The sequence below is a fragment of the Salvelinus namaycush genome, chromosome 15, assembly GCF_016432855.1.
Source record: "Salvelinus namaycush isolate Seneca chromosome 15, SaNama_1.0, whole genome shotgun sequence".
Taxonomy (NCBI): domain Eukaryota; kingdom Metazoa; phylum Chordata; class Actinopteri; order Salmoniformes; family Salmonidae; genus Salvelinus; species Salvelinus namaycush.
In genome coordinates this window covers 7373824-7392124 of record NC_052321.1, presented here as the reverse complement: position 1 = coordinate 7392124, position 18301 = coordinate 7373824, and the positions used below count along the sequence as shown (strand labels likewise).

At 43.2% G+C, this 18301-nt stretch overlaps 2 protein-coding genes across 3 annotated transcripts; one reads left to right on the top strand and one right to left on the bottom strand.

Moving 5' to 3' along the window:
- The first annotated feature begins 913 nt into the window (after window positions 1–913).
- Window positions 914–7004, top strand: LOC120060157 (serine/arginine-rich splicing factor 5-like). Of its 2 annotated transcripts, XM_039009276.1 has the most exons (9): window positions 914–1026; window positions 1526–1667; window positions 1928–1998; window positions 2139–2267; window positions 2625–2654; window positions 3155–3227; window positions 5055–5128; window positions 5265–5372; window positions 5508–7004. In XM_039009276.1, the coding sequence occupies exons 2-9, from the start codon at window positions 1542–1544 to the stop codon at window positions 5872–5874; spliced, it is 978 nt and encodes a 325-aa protein (XP_038865204.1). In that variant the 5' UTR covers window positions 914–1026; window positions 1526–1541; the 3' UTR covers window positions 5875–7004. The 2 variants fall into 2 exon arrangements, with proteins under 2 accessions (XP_038865204.1, XP_038865205.1); XM_039009277.1 differs by lacking the exon at window positions 2625–2654.
- Window positions 7005–9679: 2675 nt separating this feature from the next.
- Window positions 9680–18018, bottom strand: LOC120059746 (sodium/bile acid cotransporter-like). The gene is made up of 7 exons (XM_039008801.1): window positions 17839–18018; window positions 17572–17658; window positions 16366–16478; window positions 14054–14258; window positions 13537–13721; window positions 13028–13230; window positions 9680–9744 (listed from the first exon to the last, which is right to left on the bottom strand). Exons 1-7 carry the CDS (start codon window positions 18016–18018, stop codon window positions 9680–9682), a joined length of 1038 nt encoding a protein of 345 aa, XP_038864729.1.
- Window positions 18019–18301: the final 283 nt, after the last annotated feature.

The window sequence follows — 18301 nt, the reverse complement described above, 5'->3', positions numbered from 1 at the left end:
CTTTATAAGAGGTCATCTCCTTACCTCTACTTTATAAGAGGTCATCTCCTTACCTCTACTTTATAAGAGGTCATCTCCTTACCTCTACTTTATAAGAGGTCATCTCCTTACCTCTACTTTATAAGAGGTCATCTCCTTACCTCTACTTTATAAGAGGTCATCTCCTTACCTCTACTTTATAAGAGGTCATCTCCTTACCTCTACTTTATAAGAGGTCATCTCCTTACCTCTACTTTATAAGAGGATTCTGACCTTCTGTAGCCTCCATGTTTTTTTAAATTATTTAACCAGGCAAGTCAGTTCAGAACAAATGATTATTCTCAATGATGGCCTAGGAACAGTGGGTTAACTGCCTTGTTCAGGGGCAGAACGACATATTTTTACCTTGTCAGCTCGGGGATTCGAGCCAGCAACCTTTTCAGTTACTGGCCCAATGCTCTAACCACTAGGCTACCTGCCGCCCGACTTCGTAAGGAAGTAGAGAAGAATACACTGTTTAAGATCAGCTGAATTGATGCCTAAAATAGGTCAAATCTGTGTTAAAAGGGTTTTTATTCCGCGGCCCAAAGACTGACATAATAGTAATGTAGTAATAAGTAAGCAGGATAAAATATTGATATACTCATGTGTAGTAAACTTATGAGTGAAAGGCCTGTCGAGAACAGATGCTTGAAGGCCTACCCACTGTTACCTCAAGGACACTCCAGGATAACCACACCTGATTGTACAGGATGAATGTGTGTCTAACGTCAGTCATATTATCATGATACTAATTAGCTAGTTGCGTATCTTACGAACAGTAAAGCGCCATGCCATTTTCACCCTGTACTGTGACGACCAACACCAACCATTGTTTTATGTAGATTGTGAACCTTGTGACTGGGTGACATCTAGCGGCTGCTAGATAGTACTGCAACGTGTCATTGAAAAGCCGAGAGAATACGGACTCCATTTTGTGTCCTTCTCGCTGTTTTTAAGAGGCAGTAAGCAGCAAGACAATCCCTCCGAAGAAAAAACCCCACAAAGGTATATTAACATTAACGTTTGTACAATTTAAATGGACGTAACTAATGTTAATGCATTATTGCACTAGTATTGCCAGTGGGAAACGTTAACAAGCTAGTTAGCGTTAGCTTTGTTTATCTTGCGTTTGCAAATGCAATCACAAGGCCCCAAAAAATGCACAATGACTGTGTCGCAGCTAACGTTAAGGTCACGATAAACGTTCGGTTTTGAAACCTCTTCGGGATGAGTATACAGGACTACGCGGTTTATAACGTAATTTGTTTATTTCTCTAAAAATGTGTATACCTTTTTTTTTTTTTAAATACTCCAATTTGTTTACTATAGAATTCTAGTTAGCTAAAATTGCTAATGATGTGGGTGTAAAATATTTATGGCGTCTTGAGTTAACTGCCACGACGTTCTAACAACATTCCTTTCACATAGTGTTTTTTTAGTTTAAAAATGTGTCATCTTAGGGATTTTAAAAATTATATATATTTACTGTTTCGCTTTCGGATAGACATCCTACAGCCAGAATGAGTGGCTGCCGCATATTTGTCGGCCGGTTAAACCCGTCCGCCAGAGAGAAGGACGTGGAGAGATTCTTCAAAGGATACGGCCGCATCCGAGACATCGACCTCAAGAGAGGCTTTGGTTTTGTGGTAAGTACACACACCTACACAATGTATTTTCACTGCATTGTTCTTAGCCCCAGGCTAAGGAGGCAGTTAGGTCTTGGCTAAGTGCAGTGTGGACGCGCATACGGGTTTTGGGGTCAGTATACACACCATGACGCACATATCTGAACCCTACGAACTCTACTACTTACTAGCTAATTGAAACCGTAGCTAGCTACATGGTTTAGAAAACCTTGTAGAGAGGTCTAGAATTGATCGTCTGAATGTTATAATCTGTTCTCCAGGAGTTTGATGACCCTAGGGATGCTGAGGATGCAGTTTATGAGTTGGATGGCAAGGAGCTCTGCAATGAGAGGTAAAGCAGCATCTCTGTTCATGATGGACATTTACACATCACCACGTTGGCTCACATATCAATAAATAGTCCTGGGTTATTATAACAGCCTTCCATAACCTGTTTATGTGTCTCAAGGCCTCATTTTCTCTCTCTCTCAGGGTGACCATTGAGCATGCTCGTGTGCGCCTGCGTGGTGGGCGGGGACGTGGTGGTGACAGAGGAGGAGGAGGAGGAGGAGGAGGCCGCTTCCCAGATCGCTATGGCCGTGGCTCCCAGGATAGTCGGAGGTACATGGACTTAAATATTATCAGCTAGCCTCTCTTACAATTCCCAGTGTGGACTTTCCACACTAGTCGCTAAACAAATAGATTCCAGAAGACTGTACAGTCCCTTTACAAGTGGAAATTTTAGACAAAATATCCCCAAGGAAAAAAATATTATTAAACCAACTTCAAAACTCTGCTTTCTGTGTTTGGCTTTCATGGTTTGTTTATCCCCTGAGGCACGCATACACAATGTAAATGCATACATACGGTGCATGCATATGCCAGGTGATAGAAATATCGACGGCAGTACCAGCATTTTTTAAAAAGTATGTTTTAATAATACTTTCCTGTGGATATTTTGTCTCAAATTTCCATAAGGACCAACCAACCAAGTGGACAACCGGCAGAGTAAGTTCAAATGACAGTTTATTCAACATTCTGTCTATACAAGGCACCTTTCGGAAATGTGCAATGGATATAAATCCAACCTAATCTAGGAAGTTAGCAAACTATCAGCTCAGTGGGAGGGGCAACACTGCTCTTTATGTCATTGATTATAATCCCGGTTGTACTATTTGATAGCTCTGTTATTTCTAGTCAGAATCATGGGTCTGTATACATATAAAATCTGAATAGGCGTGTCGATCTAGGGTCTGTTAAGGATGTTAAACTATAATGAATGGACAAGGGGAAACTGATCCTAGATCAGCACTTGAGGTGCTCGTGTTCTCTCTCTCCCACTACAGCAAAAGGTAATAGGCTACTAGTCAGGATCAAATCCAAGCTTTCAGCTAGAAGGAAGGAACTAGCTGTGGATGACTCGCCAATGGGTTTTAGCCCGCTGTTTTGGAACCGCGGTTCTAGATTATCTGCAAGGTTTTCATGCTTTTCTCTCTCTCCCACCACAGTAGGAACCCCCCGCCGATGCGTACGGAGAACCGTCTCATCGTGGAGAACCTGTCATCTCGTGTCAGCTGGCAGGTGAGTTCCTTACCTGGGCGTGTCTGCTCATCTACTGTACCCGCCTGTTAGTAACAACACCAGGTGCTGAGTAATCCGAGGGAGAGAGTGACAATGCTCAGCTTTTATACCTTCACTAGTAATGATCTCAAGGCAACTGCCTGGTTCACTCCAGGTAAAGAAATTCGGTCATGTTTTTTTTTTTTTTTTACGTTTAATTGGAGCAAATGTAGTAATATTTAATGGGCTGAGAGCACATGCATATGAAAATCAGCAGCACTAGCCAAATGTGTTGTTGGTCTCATTTCTCCTTACACATTATTGAACTATAAAGGGCTCTCAATACATAGCCTATCTAGCTCTCTCCTGAGAGCTTCCAGTCAAAATAACCAGCCATAGATATTTACTGCATCTAAAGAATACAGTTTGATTAGATACAAAAGAAAGAAAAAACAAAACTAATTTGTCTGTTTTTTTATTTATTTTATTTTAACCAATTCTTCACCCCTTTATTTGCCAGCCTGACTGTTGTGTCGTATGGACGAGAGCGCTTCTTATGGTGGAGTTAACCCAATCAGGGTCCCTCTCTCTGGGTTGAGCCATGTCGTGCCAGCCAGTGTGCCTGTCGGCCTACTCCTAGTTGGTATCCTCCTGCTGGTCGTATGAGTGCTCCCTCGCTTGGTTGGGGGGTGAGGTCCCACCCCTCCCGGGTCCCACTACCCACTCTGTTCTAGAAGCACTGGCGTGGCCGGCGACCACTTCGCTTGCACTCGCTGCACGGCGGGAGCGCTGTGCTGACAGAGAGGGAGAAATCGCAAACAGAGAGGCAGATGGGCAGAAAGAGAGGAGAGGAAAGAGAGTCGATGATGGTGTTGATGGTGGCTGGCGTGTTGGTCTGATCGATGGTGGTTCGTAAATTTGAGAGGCTTCAATCGATCCATACACCCCCCCTCATTACCCCCCCCTCCCCTTCGTGTGCTGTGATTCCGTCCGCACATCGTGAGAGGTGCCCAGAGGTGGATAAAATCTGCTGAGCGAGGTCACGAGAGGTCAAGGTTGGATGACGAGGTGCGATCAAGGTGGTTATGGTATGGTGGACTAGGAGAGCCTGCTGCGGCCCGCTCCAAGGGGGGTCTCAGGTATTGGTTTCCTCTCTTCCTCTGTACTGAGACTGAGGGGGGGTGCCGAGCCCTAGACAGGGTACCCGTCCCAGGCGTTAGGGGGCAGGGAGCCCTGTGCCCTCGGCTCCTAGCTAGCAAGAGACAACTTTATTCAATATGCTGCTCAACACAGCTCCTCTACTGCTCATTCAGTATGTTCTATTTGGACTGTTCTGTGTAGTTGTTTAAAGTGAGTGGGGTCCAAGAATATACATTTAATGCAAAATCCAAAGATTTTTTTTTTTTGCTCAACCTGACATCTTGTCTTTTTTAGCTTCCTCCATTTTACAGATCCAATTTAGAGAGTACGTTTTTATGTACTTCTGGGAGGGCTTTATTTACATTTCCTTTTGCCAAGCTCTTTTCGCCTTGCTGCAAAGGAGTTTCTTAAGGAAGTGTGTGACATTTCCAAACAGTTTCTGTCCATTTGGCTTGTCCCATATATCAACATGCACACAGACACCTAACTGGTAATTGGAACAACTACTTTAACACAATGACTTTGTTGCTGGACCAGGCAGCCAGGAATTCTGCTGTGATCTCTGAGGTTCTTGGACCCCTCTCGTCATCCCTGTTAGTCTCTGTAGTTCCTCCTATGATATCTAACCTTTTTCTCTCGTTGGTGAATATGATACATTATGATGACTGTTGTCCTGTTCCAGTCCTAACTTAGCCTGTTGTTGTGTAGGACCTGAAGGATTTCATGAGACAGGCTGGGGAAGTCACGTTTGCAGACGCCCACCGCCCCAAGCTCAACGAAGGGTAAGAATAATAAAATACTGTTCTTTCTATATGTGTACACTTGCCAACATCCACACACTCCTAAAACGTTTTTACATTCAACCCACCGTGTCAGTTGTATTCTTCTTCTGACCTCTTTTGTTTTGTCGGTCTTCAGAGTGGTTGAGTTCGCTTCTTACAGTGATCTGAAAAACGCCCTTGAGAAGCTGTCTGGCAAGGAGATCAATGGAAGGAAAATCAAGCTGATTGAGGCAGCAAAGAAGAGGTGAGTGGTCTGGAGAATAAGCCCTTCTAGATGTTTCTACTAGTGTTTCCTCTAAGGAACTGAGGACGGCAGGATGCATTATCAGTAAAGTGATGAGACGGTTGGTTTCACCTTTTCCTCTTTCTCCTTCTCCAGGGGTTCCAGGAGTCGTTCCCGCTCTGAGAGCTCTTCTCGTTCACGCTCCCGTTCTCGTAACCGTTCCCCGTCCCGCTCCAGGACCCCCCGTCGTTCCAGGTCCCACTCCCCCAAATCCCGCTCCCCCAAGAGGGACTACAACCGCTCTCGTTCTCGTTCCCACAGCGGCTCCCCAGCCCCCCGTGCTGCTGCCCCTGGCTCCCCACCTCCCAGGGCCAAAGAGACCTCTTCCTCCTCCTCTAAACGGCCCTCCAAGCCCAGCAAGTCTGCCTCCCCCCACTCCCCTCCCCCTGCACAGCGTGCACCTTCCAGGTCTCCTTCCAGGTCTCGTGGCTCTCGCTCTCCGTCTACGGACAGCCGCCACTGAGTATTGAGAACACCTAACGCAGGAGTATACACATTTTTAAATGAACACACACCTAGTACATAAATACTCACATTCAGACAAATGTGAACACACACTAACCCCACTGTTATAGTAAGACGACAGGGCAGGAACTGTTTTACCCAGCGGTTCTTGCCTGGTGTCCCTGTATTTTCCCTCAATGTTTCCTCCCTCCAACCCCCTCTTCTCTTCTGACATAGCTGACCTTTGACCTACTTTTGTATGGTGGGTGTTCTCAGTAGAAGCAAGTCTCTTGCTGTGAACACAATGAGGGCTTTGTTTTCAATTTGAGCATCAAGTTTAAAACCTTCTGGGGTTTTGTTTTGGTTAGTATTTTTATTTGTAATAATGGATGTAATTCTTGGTAAGGTATTACATTATTTTTTTTATCATTCAAGGCTCGTGTGGTGACTCCCCCTCTACCGGCTTTTGGTTGTCAGCTCTGATATCATGAGCTGTTGAGAATTAAAATCCCGTTCCATGATGGCTATGAATGTGATTGGCTTAGGTTTTGGGTCGAACCATTCTCATCTCCAATGTAGGGTTCGTGTAAAGTAACCTTTTTGGGATTTGATTAGTTTTATGCTGTGATTATTTTATTGAATGCCATTTTTTCTTTTTTGGGGGTGTATCAGATTGTGATCTGTTTTTTTTTTGTGGCGGCAGTAAAGGTGTTTTATCCTCAGTTAAGACGCCTGGTGAAAACATTGTGGCAGGCTGTGTTATTATTTAACCCGTTTTGTATTGAAGGTTAAACAGTTGGTTAGGGTTAGATGCACACCGCCATTAACCCATTTTATATTGAATGTTTAAACGGAGTGGTTGTCTGTATCTGTACTCTTTGTTTCTATAAAGCATACACGTTTCCTTTCACAATGTATTGTAATGAAGCGTCGACACAACCTAGAGAATCGTTTGGAAAAGAACTATTTTTCATGCTAAATTAAGTGTTTGTTTTTCTCTCTCTCTCCGTGTTCAATATAAGGGTTGTATTTGTACTTAATTGAAAAAGAACAAGACACAGCAAACGACAAATGAGAACAGTTTTAAATAAAGCGTCCAAGACATTTTGTATGTCAGAACTTGAGAATAAAGTTAAACTTCCACAAAGAGTTGTGCCACTGTTTGTAAGATGTTCTTAGTAATGGATCTAGATTATATATTTTTTTATTTTATTTCACCTTTATTTAACCAGGTAGGCAAATTGAGAACACGTTCTCATTTACAATTGCGACCTGGCCAAGATAAAGCAAAGCAGTTCGACACATACAACAACACATAGTTACACATGGAGTAAAACAAACATACAGTCAATAATACAGTGAAAAATAAGTCTATATATATTTTTTGTTGAAACGTTCAGTATTAAAGCGTCACTTATTACAGTGTTTTCTATAGCTTGTACACACAGACATACTGCACTAGCTTGCCTTGATCATAAATACACATGTAGTACAGACGGTACCTAGTTTTAATTACTAATTTCATTCCAGAAATTTGTCATGCGGTAATCAATTGGTGCAATCACTCCACCTTTTCAAAATGGCCGTGCCTCACCGTCAATGCAGACTCCGATTGTAAATGCAGTTACTGAGTGTTTTCAAGTCGACTGTACATCAGACTGATGTGATTGTTTCTGGATGCTCAGAGAGAAATACTGATCATTCAGAGTGTAAATTCCGGAACATTCTGTGACTGTTAGGGATCCCTGTTAGTACATGCCAATGCAGCAGCTACTCTGCCTGGGGTACAAAAACATTAAGGCACTTACATGATAAAACAGTACATCATAGTTACATTCTGCATCGTACATATGTGGTGTATAATACCACCATACAACAGTATTACAATGTTTGTGTGCATATGCTTGTGTCTGTACCTTTGTGTGTGTCCACAGTCCACGCTGTTCTATAAGGTGTATTTTTACCTGTTTTTAAATCTGATTTTACTGCTGCATCAGTTACCTGATGTGGAATAGACTTCCATGTAGTCATGGCTCTATGTAGTACTGTGCGCCTCCCATAGTCTGTTCTGGACTTGGACTGTGAAGAGACCTCTTGTGGCCTGTCTTGTGGGGTATGTATTCGTGTCAGAGCTGTGTGCCAGTAGTTTAGACAGACAACTTCTAGCCTTGATTTTCATTCTGATACCATATCTACAGTCTTTCACCTTTTAATGTGTATAGTGTTACTTACTAGGTGTTGTCCAATGAATTTCTGTAACCATTCCCTCTTCAAATCAGGGTTGATTGGAAAAAGCTGTTCAAAAGAGGATAATGCATATCTTTGTACTCCCCGACGAAGGCCATGCAGCCGAATTGTGTTAAGTTTTTAATCTTTGTTTCCACTGAACATGCCATTCAAATAAAGGCATTTTAATTCATCATATGAATATTACCTTGGATCTCCTTTTTGAAGACGGCTCAGTGCATTCAGCTTGTCAACACTTCTTACAAAAACAAGTAGTGATGAAGTCTGCTCCACTTTGAATCATGAGAGATTGACATGCATATTATTAATGTTATCTCTCCATGTACATATAAGGGCCAGCCGTGCTGCCCTGTTCTGAGAAGAATTACAATGGTCTAAGTCCCTTATGTGGCACTTGACCACACGACTGAACAGTAGTCCAGGTGTGACAAAACTAGGGCCTGTAGGACCTGCCTTGTTGATAGTGTTGTTAAGAAGGCAGAGCATCGCTTTATTATAGACAGACTTCTCCCCATTTTAGCTACTACTGCATCAATATGTTTTGACCATGACAGTTTACAATCCAGGTTTACTCCAAGCAGTTTAGTCACCTCAACTTGCTCAATTTCCACATTATTTATTAGAAGATTTAGTTGAGGTTTAGGGTTTAGTGAAGGATTTCTCCCAAATACAATGCTTTTAGTTAAGGAAATATTTATGACTGACTTATTCCTTGCCACCCACTTCGAAACTAACTGCAGCTCTTTGTTAACTGTTAGTCATTTCAGTCGCTGTAGTAGCTGACGTGTATAGTGTTGAGTCATCTGCATACATAAACACACTGGCTTTACTCAAAGCTAGTGGCATGTCGTTAGTAAAGATTTTAAAAAGTAAGGAGTCTAGAATTCCTGCTCCTACTTGGATTGTGTTGGAGAGGCTTCCATTAAAGAACACCCTCTGTGTTCTGTTAGACAGGTAACTCTTTATCCACATTATAGCAGGGGGTGTAAAGCCATAAGACAAGTTTTTCCAGTAGCAGACTATGATCGATAATGTCAAAAGCCACACTGAAGTCTAACAAGACAGCCCCAACAATCATTTTATCATCAATTTCTCTCAGCCAATCATCAGTCATTTGTGTAAGTGCTGTGCTTGTTAAGTGTCCTTCCCTATAGTCGTGCTGAAAGTCTGTTGTCAATTTGTTTACTGTAAAATAACATTGTATCTGGTCAAACTTTACTAAGGGTTGGTAACAGGCTGATTGGTCAGCTATTTGAGCCAGTAAAGGGGGCTTTACTATTGTTGGGTAGCGGAATGACTTTTACTTCCCTCCAGGGCTGAGGGCACATACTTTCTAGTTGGCTTAAATTGAAGATATGGCAAATAGGAGTGGCAATATCGTCTGCTATTATCCTCAGTAATTTTCAATCCAAGTTGTCAGACCCCGGTGGCTTGTCATTGTTGATAGACAACAATAATTTGTTCACCTCTTCCACACTCACTTTACGGAATTCAAAATTACAATTCTTGTCTTTTTCATCATTTGGTCACTTATACATGGATGTGTAGTGTCAACGTTTGCTCTGAATTTGATCTGATCAAACGGCCACATCGCTGGGCTGACTGGCTTCCTCTGACTCTACTGCCTCGTGCACCTGCTTCTCTGTGGGAGAGAGAGAGAGAAAGGAGGAGAGTTAGAGCTAGGGAGGAGCAGTGTACCTGCTTCTCTGTGGGAGAGAGAGAGAGATGCATGCAGAGCAGAATTAGGCCGATACCCACTAATTATCAAAATCCAGAAAAGAGCCGTTAAATTCTACAACCACCTAAAAGGAAGCGATTCCCAAACCTTCCATAACAAAGCCATCACCTACAGAGAGATGAACCTGGAGAAGAGTCCCCTAAGCAAGCTGGTCCTAGGGCTCTGTTCACAAGCACAAACACACCCCACAGAGCCCCAGGACAACAGCACAATTAGACCCAACCAAATCATGAGAAAACAAAAAGATAATTACTTGACACATTGGAAAGAATTAACAAAAAAACAGAGCAAACTAGAATGCTATTTGGCCCTAAACAGAGAGTACACAGTGGCAGAATACCTGACCACTGTGACTGACCCAAACTTAAGGAAAGCTTTGACTATGTACAGACTCAGTGAGCATAGCCTTGCTATTGAGAAAGGCCGCCGTAGGCAGACATGGCTCTCAAGAGAAGACAGGCTATGTGCTCACTGCTCACAAAATGAGGTGGAAACTGAGCTGCACTTCCTAACCTCCTGCCAAATGTATGACCATATTAGAGAGACATATTTCCCTCAGATCACACAGATCCACAAAGAATTCGAAAACAAATCCAATTTTGATAAACTCCCATATCTACTGGGTGAAATTCCACAGTGTGCCATCACAGCAGCAAGATTTGTGACCTGTTGCCACAAGAAAAGGGCAACCAGTGAAGAACAAACACCATTGTAAATACAACCCATATTTATGCTTATTTATTTTCCCTTGTGTACTTTAACCATTTGTACATTGTTACAACACTGTATATATACAATATGACATTTGTGATGTCTTTATTGTTTTGAAACTTCTGTATGTGTAATGTTTACTGTTAATTTTTATTGTTCATTTAACTTTTGTATATTATCTACCTCACTTGCTTTGGCAATGTTAACACATGTTTCCCATGCCAATAAAGCCCCTTGAATTGAATTGAATTGAATTGAGAGAAAGGAGGAGAGTTAGAGCTAGGGAGGAGCAGTGCACCTGCTTCTCTGTGGGAGAGAGAGAGAGAAAGGAGCAGAGTTAGAGCTAGGGAGGAGCAGTGCACCTGCTTCTCTGTGGGAGAGAGAGAGAGAGAAAGGAGCAGAGTTAGAGCTAGGGAGGAGCAGTGCACCTGCTTCTCTGTGGGAGAGAGAGGGAGAAAGGAGCAGAGTTAGAGCTAGGGAGGAGCAGTGCACCTGCTTCTCTGTGGGAGAGAGAGGGAGAAAGGAGCAGAGTTAGAGCTAGGGAGGAGCAGTGCACCTGCTTCTCTGTGGGAGAGAGAGGGAGAAAGGAGCAGAGTTAGAGCTAGGGAGGAGCAGTGCACCTGCTTCTCTGTGGGAGAGAGAGGGAGAAAGGAGGAGAGTTAGAGCTAGGGAGGAGCAGTGCACCTGCTTCTCTGTGGGAGAGAGAGGGAGAAAGGAGCAGAGTTAGAGCTAGGGAGGAGCAGTGCACCTGCTTCTCTGTGGGAGAGAGAGAGAGAAAGGAGGAGAGTTAGAGCTAGGGAGGAGCAGTGCACCTGCTTCTCTGTGGGAGAGAGAGGGAGAAAGGAGCAGAGTTAGAGCTAGGGAGGAGCAGTGCACCTGCTTCTCTGTGGGAGAGAGAGAGAGAAAGGAGGAGAGTTAGAGCTAGGGAGGAGCAGTGCACCTGCTTCTCTGTGGGAGAGAGAGAGAGAAAGGAGCAGAGTTAGAGCTAGGGAGGAGCAGTGCACCTGCTTCTCTGTGGGAGAGAGAGAGAGAAAGGAGCAGAGTTAGAGCTAGGGAGGAGCAGTGGTGTGAAGTACTAAAGTAAAAATACTTTGAAGTACTACTTAAGTAGTTTTTTTGGGGTATCTATACTTTAGTATTTATATTTTGTAAAACTTTTACTTTTACTACTTTCCTAAATAAAATAATGTACTTTCTACTCCATACATTTTCCCTGACACCCAAAAGTACTCGTTACATTTTGAATGATTAGCAGGACAGGAAAATGGTTCAATTCACACATTTATCAAGAGAACACGTGGTCAGGCCTCCCGGGTGGCGCAGTGGTCTAAGGCACTGCATCGCAGTGCTAGCTGTGCCACCAGAGATTATGGGTTCGAGCCCAGGCTCTGTCGCAGCCGTCCGTGACCGGGAGGTCCATGGGGCGACGCACAATTGGCCCAGCGTCATCCGGGTTAGGGAGGATTTTGCCGGCAGGGATATCCTTGTCTCATCGCGCACTAGCGACTCCTGTGGCGGGCCGGGCGCAGTGCACGCTGACCAGGTCGCCAGGTGTACGGTGTTTCCTCCGACACATTGGTGCGGCTGGCTTCCGGGTTGGATGTGCGTTGTGTCAAGAAGCAGTGCGGCTTGGTTGTTTCGGAGGACGCATGGCTCTCGACCTTCGCCTCTCCCGAGTCCGTACGGGAGTTGCAGCGATGAGACAAGACTGTAACTATTACCAATTGGATACCACGAAATTGGGGAGAAAAAAAGAGGTAAAATAAAAATGTTAAAAAAAGAGAACACGTGGTCAACCATACTGCTTCTGATCTGGTGGACTCACTAAACACACATGCATCTTTTGTAAATGATGTCTGAGTGTGGGAGTGCGCCCCTGACTATCCATGCATTTTAAAAACAAGACAATGGTGCCATCTACTTTGCTTAAAAGAAGGAATTTGAAATGATTTTACTTTTTAATATTTAAGTATATTTTAGCAATTACATTTACTTTTGATAAATACGTATATTTAAAACCAAATACTTTTAGACTTTTACTCAAGTAGTATTTTACTGGGTTACTTTTACTTGAGTCATTTTCTATTAAGGTATCTATCATTTTACTCAAGTATGACAATTGGGTTATTTTCCCACCACTGGGGGAGGAGAGAGGCTATCGCCTGACTAAATGACAGCAACTTGGACAGCTAAGATTGAACTGACATAACTAATGTCATTTTTCACCTCAACTAGGAGACTGGGCCCCGTATACATAAAACGTCTCAGTGTAAAAGTGTTGATCTTGGATCAGTTTTGCCTTTTAACAAAATAAAGAATAAGACAAGGGATACCTGATCTTAGATCAGTACTCCTCCTCTGAGACAGTTTATGATTACATCAGTTTCGTCATCACAAGGGACCTGATGCCCAGGTCTCAGACTAGATGCTTTTTGTAACTGTATATCATTCAAGGACAAGGGTCAGTCAAGCCTACCTTTCTCTGTTGTTTTAAAGAACCTCTGGTGAACCCAGAAGAGGACGATGAGCAGTAAGGCCTCTCCCACCTGGAACACTATGTAGACTATAGGGAAGAGGTAGAGCGGACCAATCACATCGGGAGGGAACGCCACCTTCAAAATGGCGGAACACAGCTGGATGTTCTGACATCCCGTCTCCATGGCAATGGTCCTCTGCCCCCTGAGGAAAGAAGGAAGGATGTCCAAATAAGAACTGATTGATTGACATTGAATTCTAGCTGAAGTATATGAGTTTCTTTCCTCCGAGCATTTAGCATTAGAAATGTACTGAGCTGGAATATACTTTTACTAGAGGAATAGGAAGATACGCTGTTTGTGTTTACTATAGAAAAACTTCACATGCAATCTATCAACATAATTATAATCTTGATCTTCACCATCATTGTAATCCTCATCCTAATCTTCATCAATATCATATTTTACCTTCAATATCATCCTCAACATCATCCTCATCACCATGACTTACGATCTGTTGAGTCTGAACAGGTATGAAAGGACGTATCCGAAAGTGTAGCCAATGAGGGGCATGAGGGCAGCAGTGGCCATTAGTTGAGGGGACAGGACGGTCAGCATCATATTCATTCTTCCTCGTGTCACGCTGGCCAATAGGCCGATCACTACCATGGATATCAACAGGAGGGACAGACCGATCTGAAGAGCAGGAGGACATTCAGCCATGTACTGTATATTATTATCAATGTATGCTGGGCTGTCTAAAACAACCTGTATGTTTTGAATGTTTTGAACTTTTACAATGAGGCCCTTTACCAGATTTGTGTTTTTCAACAAGATTGTAAATCTAACTGTAAACCTAACTGTACCCCAGTAGAAGATATTACTCAAAAGCTAGCCTCGAAGCCAATCAGGATTCCCTAGAACGGGAAGGGAGTTGCCCTAAAACTCCAAGGATGGCGTGACAACGACATAATTTTGGAGGTATGGCAACGCGAGACTACCCAAAAGCTGACCCTTATCGGTCATACCTTGGTAATGGTCTTGGAGTACTGTGGCCTGTAGTAGTTGATGAGGATGCCGATGCCGCAAGGGAACAGAGTCATGACCAGGGCCAATGTGATACCAGTGTAGGGAACAGCACTCTCCAGGTTGGAGAAGCCCTGGCAATACAGGTAGAGGAGCAGTGGCATCATACCCAGGGCTAGGAATGTAGAGCAGGTAGTCATCACAATACTGAGAAGGAAGAGAGGGAGAAAGAGAGAGAAGGAGGGATGGAGAGAGAGAGAGACAGAGTGGGGGGGATAGAAAGGAGGAGAGGGAAGGAGGGGGGATGGATGGAGAGAGAGAGTGAGGGGGGTAGAAAGAATGAGAGGGAGGGAGAGAGAGAGAAAGAGGGAGGGGTGGATGGAGAGAGGGGGAGATAGAGAAAGGGAAGGAGAGAGAGAAGGAGGGAAAGAGAGGGGGAGAGGGAGAGATAGGCATGTGTATAAACAGCAGGGTTAGTTACACATGTGTGTATTTCCATTCTTCCTAACCTGGCGAAATTGCTGTTATGGTATCAGAGCCACGCTCAATATTACACATTGACAGAACATGGAACAACACATAGCTGTGACCTTGAAATCCCAACTCTGACATTTCTCTATTGGGTCAATGCCAAGGGGCCAGTCATCTCAATAGAAGGATCAGAAGTCCATGTGTTGTGATTCTGGATGGCCGGTGACCTAGCAACAACGACGTTTCAGCTCCTTGTATCTTGATACCATGTCTCGTTTTGAGGTGTTTTGAATAATGGCATGTCTAATCCTAATACGGTAATACATTCGCTAGTTAGCTAACCAACAACTGTAACAATGTATTTTTTGAGACTTATCGTGCAAATGTAGTTATGTTTTCAATAAACATTTGGAGACTAACTAAAGTCAGCAATCTAAGCCAAGCCCATCTGTTTTGTCCCGTACTTCTGTTTCGTTGCTAAACAACCAACCCGTCTATAGTGTCATTCCTGTTGTTCTGTTATCTAGTTTGTCTTTTTCTGTGGATAATGTTATGCTTAAAAAAATATACAGTAAGAAAAATATCTGAAATCTGAATCTATTTGACCTATAGCCTGACAGACAGCACTCGTGTATATGTCATCTCTGCACACATAAACAAGAGACTAGTGTGAGTAAAATATTTGGCAGTTGGCATTATTAATAATTAACAGTAGGCAAGTTCTTGAGACAGTCAGAGACAGTGTTCTTTCAGATGATACCTACGGGAGTAGTTAGAGGAGGAATGTCTCCTCTGTATCTCTAGGCATCATGTCCTAATGGAGATGTCCAGGTACATTGTGAAACTGAAGGGGTTAATGACCGACCAGGTGGTTAAAAGTAGCGTGAAAGGTGTGACGCGGTATCTGATGACGTTGATTAATATCTATGATAATTATGTTAAAGGTCTTGGACGGGTAGTGTCCAATAGAAGAGTTAGTGATCTGTCGGTTCAAACTAAAACATGGGATGGATGGGGTGTCTGATGGTGGAATTCATTCATATAATAGTTTTATGATCTGGGTCAGGGGTCATCAACTAGATTCAGCCACAGACTATTTTTTCTTAAGCGGATGGTCAGGAGGCCAGAATGTATAATAAGACACCAATAAGAAGAAGAGACTTGCTTGGGCCAAGAAACACAAGCAATGGACATTAGACCGGTGGAAATCTGTCCTCTGGTCTGATGAGTCCAAATTTGAGATTTTTGATTCCAACCGCTGTGTCTTTGTGAGACGCAGAGTAGGTGAACGGATGATCTCTGCATATGTGGTTCCCACCGTGAAGTAAGGAGGAGGAGGTGTGATGGTGTGGGGGTGCTTTGCTTGTGACACTGTCAGCATGGCTACCACTGCATTCTGCAGCGATATGCCTTCCCATCTGGTTTGCACTTAGTGGGACTGTCATTTGTTTTTCAACAGGACAATGACCCAACACACACCTCCAGGCTGTGTAAGGGCTATTTGACCAAGAAGGAGAGTGATGGAGTGCTGCATCAGATGACCTGGCCTCCACAATCACCCAAACTCAAAAATGTTGCTTTTCTTTCAAAAACAAGGACATTTCTAAGTGACCCCAAACTTTTGAATGGTAGTGTATGTAAAACGAGTTGTAGTTACCAGGAATATGTCAAATTTGGGGAACAGTCAGTGACTGATGAGACCAGTCTTTAGGGTGGAGACCCAGTCAGAAACAAGATGATTTTCTCCTGAACGTTAATGCCACACTGTGATAACGGGGACATTTGGAGGAGAATAGATCACAGTGTATAGAGGTTCATGTGAATAGTTAAGAATGTTGTCTACCTGAGGTTCACGTCTCCCTTCAGTGCCAGGGCCAGTATATTGGAGACGTTTCCCCCTGGACAGCATCCACAGATCAGCACCGCTACAGCCTCCATCGGCCCCAGCTGTAACACCTGAAGACACAGGACAGGACATACACCTGAGGCTACACTGAACAGCTTGGCATAGTCCTGTCCTGCCATTCCTGAAGGCCTGGGAACTAGACAGTAGAACGCCAAGACAGCTATGGAAACTACTAACCTGAGCCAATGAGAAATACTAGCCTGAGCCAATGAGAAATACTAACCTGAGCCAATGAGAAATACTAACCTTAGCCAATGAGAAATACTAGCCTGAGCCAATGAGAAATACTAACCTGAGCCAATGAGAAATACTAACCTGAGCCAATGAGAAATACTAACCTGAGCCAATGAGAAATACTAGCCTGAGCCAATGAGAAATACTAACCTGAGCCAATGAGAAATACTAACCTGAGCCAATGAGAAATACTAACCTGAGCCAATGAGAAATACTAGCCTGAGCCAATGAGAAATACTAGCCTGAGCCAATGAGAAATACTAGCCTGAGCCAATGAGAAATACTAGCCTGAGCCAATGAGAAATACTAACCTGAGCCAATGAGAAATACTAGCCTGAGCCAATGAGAAATACTAACCGTAGCCAATGAGAAATACTAACCTTAGCCAATGAGAAATACTAACCTGTTCCAATGAGAAATACTAACCTGAGCCAATGAGAAATACTAGCCTGAGCCAATGAGAAATACTAACCGTAGCCAATGAGAAATACTAACCTTAGCCAATGAGAAATACTAACCTGTTCCAATGAGAAATACTAACCTGAGCCAATGAGAAATACTAGCCTGAGCCAATGAGAAATACTAACCGTAGCCAATGAGAAATACTAACCTTAGCCAATGAGAAATACTAACCTGTTCCAATGAGAAATACTAACCTGAGCCAATGAGAAATACTAGCCTGAGCCAATGAGAAATACTAACCTGAGCCAATGAGAAATACTAACCTGAGCCAATGAGAAATACTAGCCTGAGCCAATGAGAAATACTAACCTGAGCCAATGAGAAATACTAAACTGAGCCAATGAGAAATACTAGCCTGAGCCAATGAGAAATACTAGCCTGAGCCAATGAGAAATACTAACCTGAGCCAATGAGAAATACTAACCTGAGCCAATGAGAAATACTAACCTTAGCCAATGAAAAGGCAGTGAGGGGCATTACTCCGAACTGGGCCACCGCTGCGATGGCTACTCCTTTAGGTTTCAGGATGTGGGTCTATAGAAATAGATGAATAACAATATTAAATGTTATGAATATAATATTTCATTTGTATACATTTCATGAACCTTAAAACTGATTTAATCACACAAAAAACATCAAAGAAAGAAAATGAAATTAACCCCAAAAAGTCTGAAACAACCAGAAACTAGATATGAACCCCATCATGAGAATCACCTTGATCTTGGACACCTCCATGGTACAGCCCAGTGAAACCATGGTGATGAAGAGGACCACTATAGTGGTGAAGCTGATGGACTGGTCTATTATGGGTGGCAGGGGGGGGAAGTGGGTTGGGATGATGTTGAATAGTAAACTGTCATTGGACGTCGGGTACTGATAAGAGAACACCCCCATGGCGGTGTCAATGGTATCTTCCATTTGTATCTTCTTCTCTGGTTGGAGCCTTTGATAGAGAGAGAAGGGGGGGGGGGGGTTCATTCTATTTGGCAAAAATCCTTCAAATTCAAGTCCTTTAGTCCTTAAAATACTATTGACTAAACCATTGCTTGCAGCATACTAGTCTAGCCTGTCTTGTAAATATAAAATGAAAGATTTACAGCAGTTAATACTCACATTCTGTATCTCACTATCTCCTAGTTAATGATCTCTTTTTGAATGCTGTTTGTTGCTTCTGCAT

Bases quoted from the DNA above. Each gene is read 5' to 3' on its own strand.
- LOC120060157 (XM_039009276.1), top strand. From the start codon at position 1,542: ATGAGTGGCTGCCGCATATTTGTCGGCCGGTTAAACCCGTCCGCCAGA. The intron at 2,268-2,624 runs GTACATGGACTT...AATTTCCATAAG, and splicing joins GGCTCCCAGGATAGTCGGAG to GACCAACCAACCAAGTGGAC. The intron at 3,228-5,054 runs GTGAGTTCCTTA...GTTGTTGTGTAG, and splicing joins CATCTCGTGTCAGCTGGCAG to GACCTGAAGGATTTCATGAG.
- LOC120059746 (XM_039008801.1), bottom strand. From the start codon at position 18,018: ATGGGGGTGTTCTCTTATCAGTACCCGACGTCCAATGACAGTTTACTA. The intron at 14,259-16,365 runs GTAGACAACATT...CTTCCTTCTCAG, and splicing joins AAGGGAGACGTGAACCTCAG to TATTGTGATGACTACCTGCT. The intron at 13,722-14,053 runs GTATGACCGATA...CCTGCTCTTCAG, and splicing joins ACTCCAAGACCATTACCAAG to ATCGGTCTGTCCCTCCTGTT.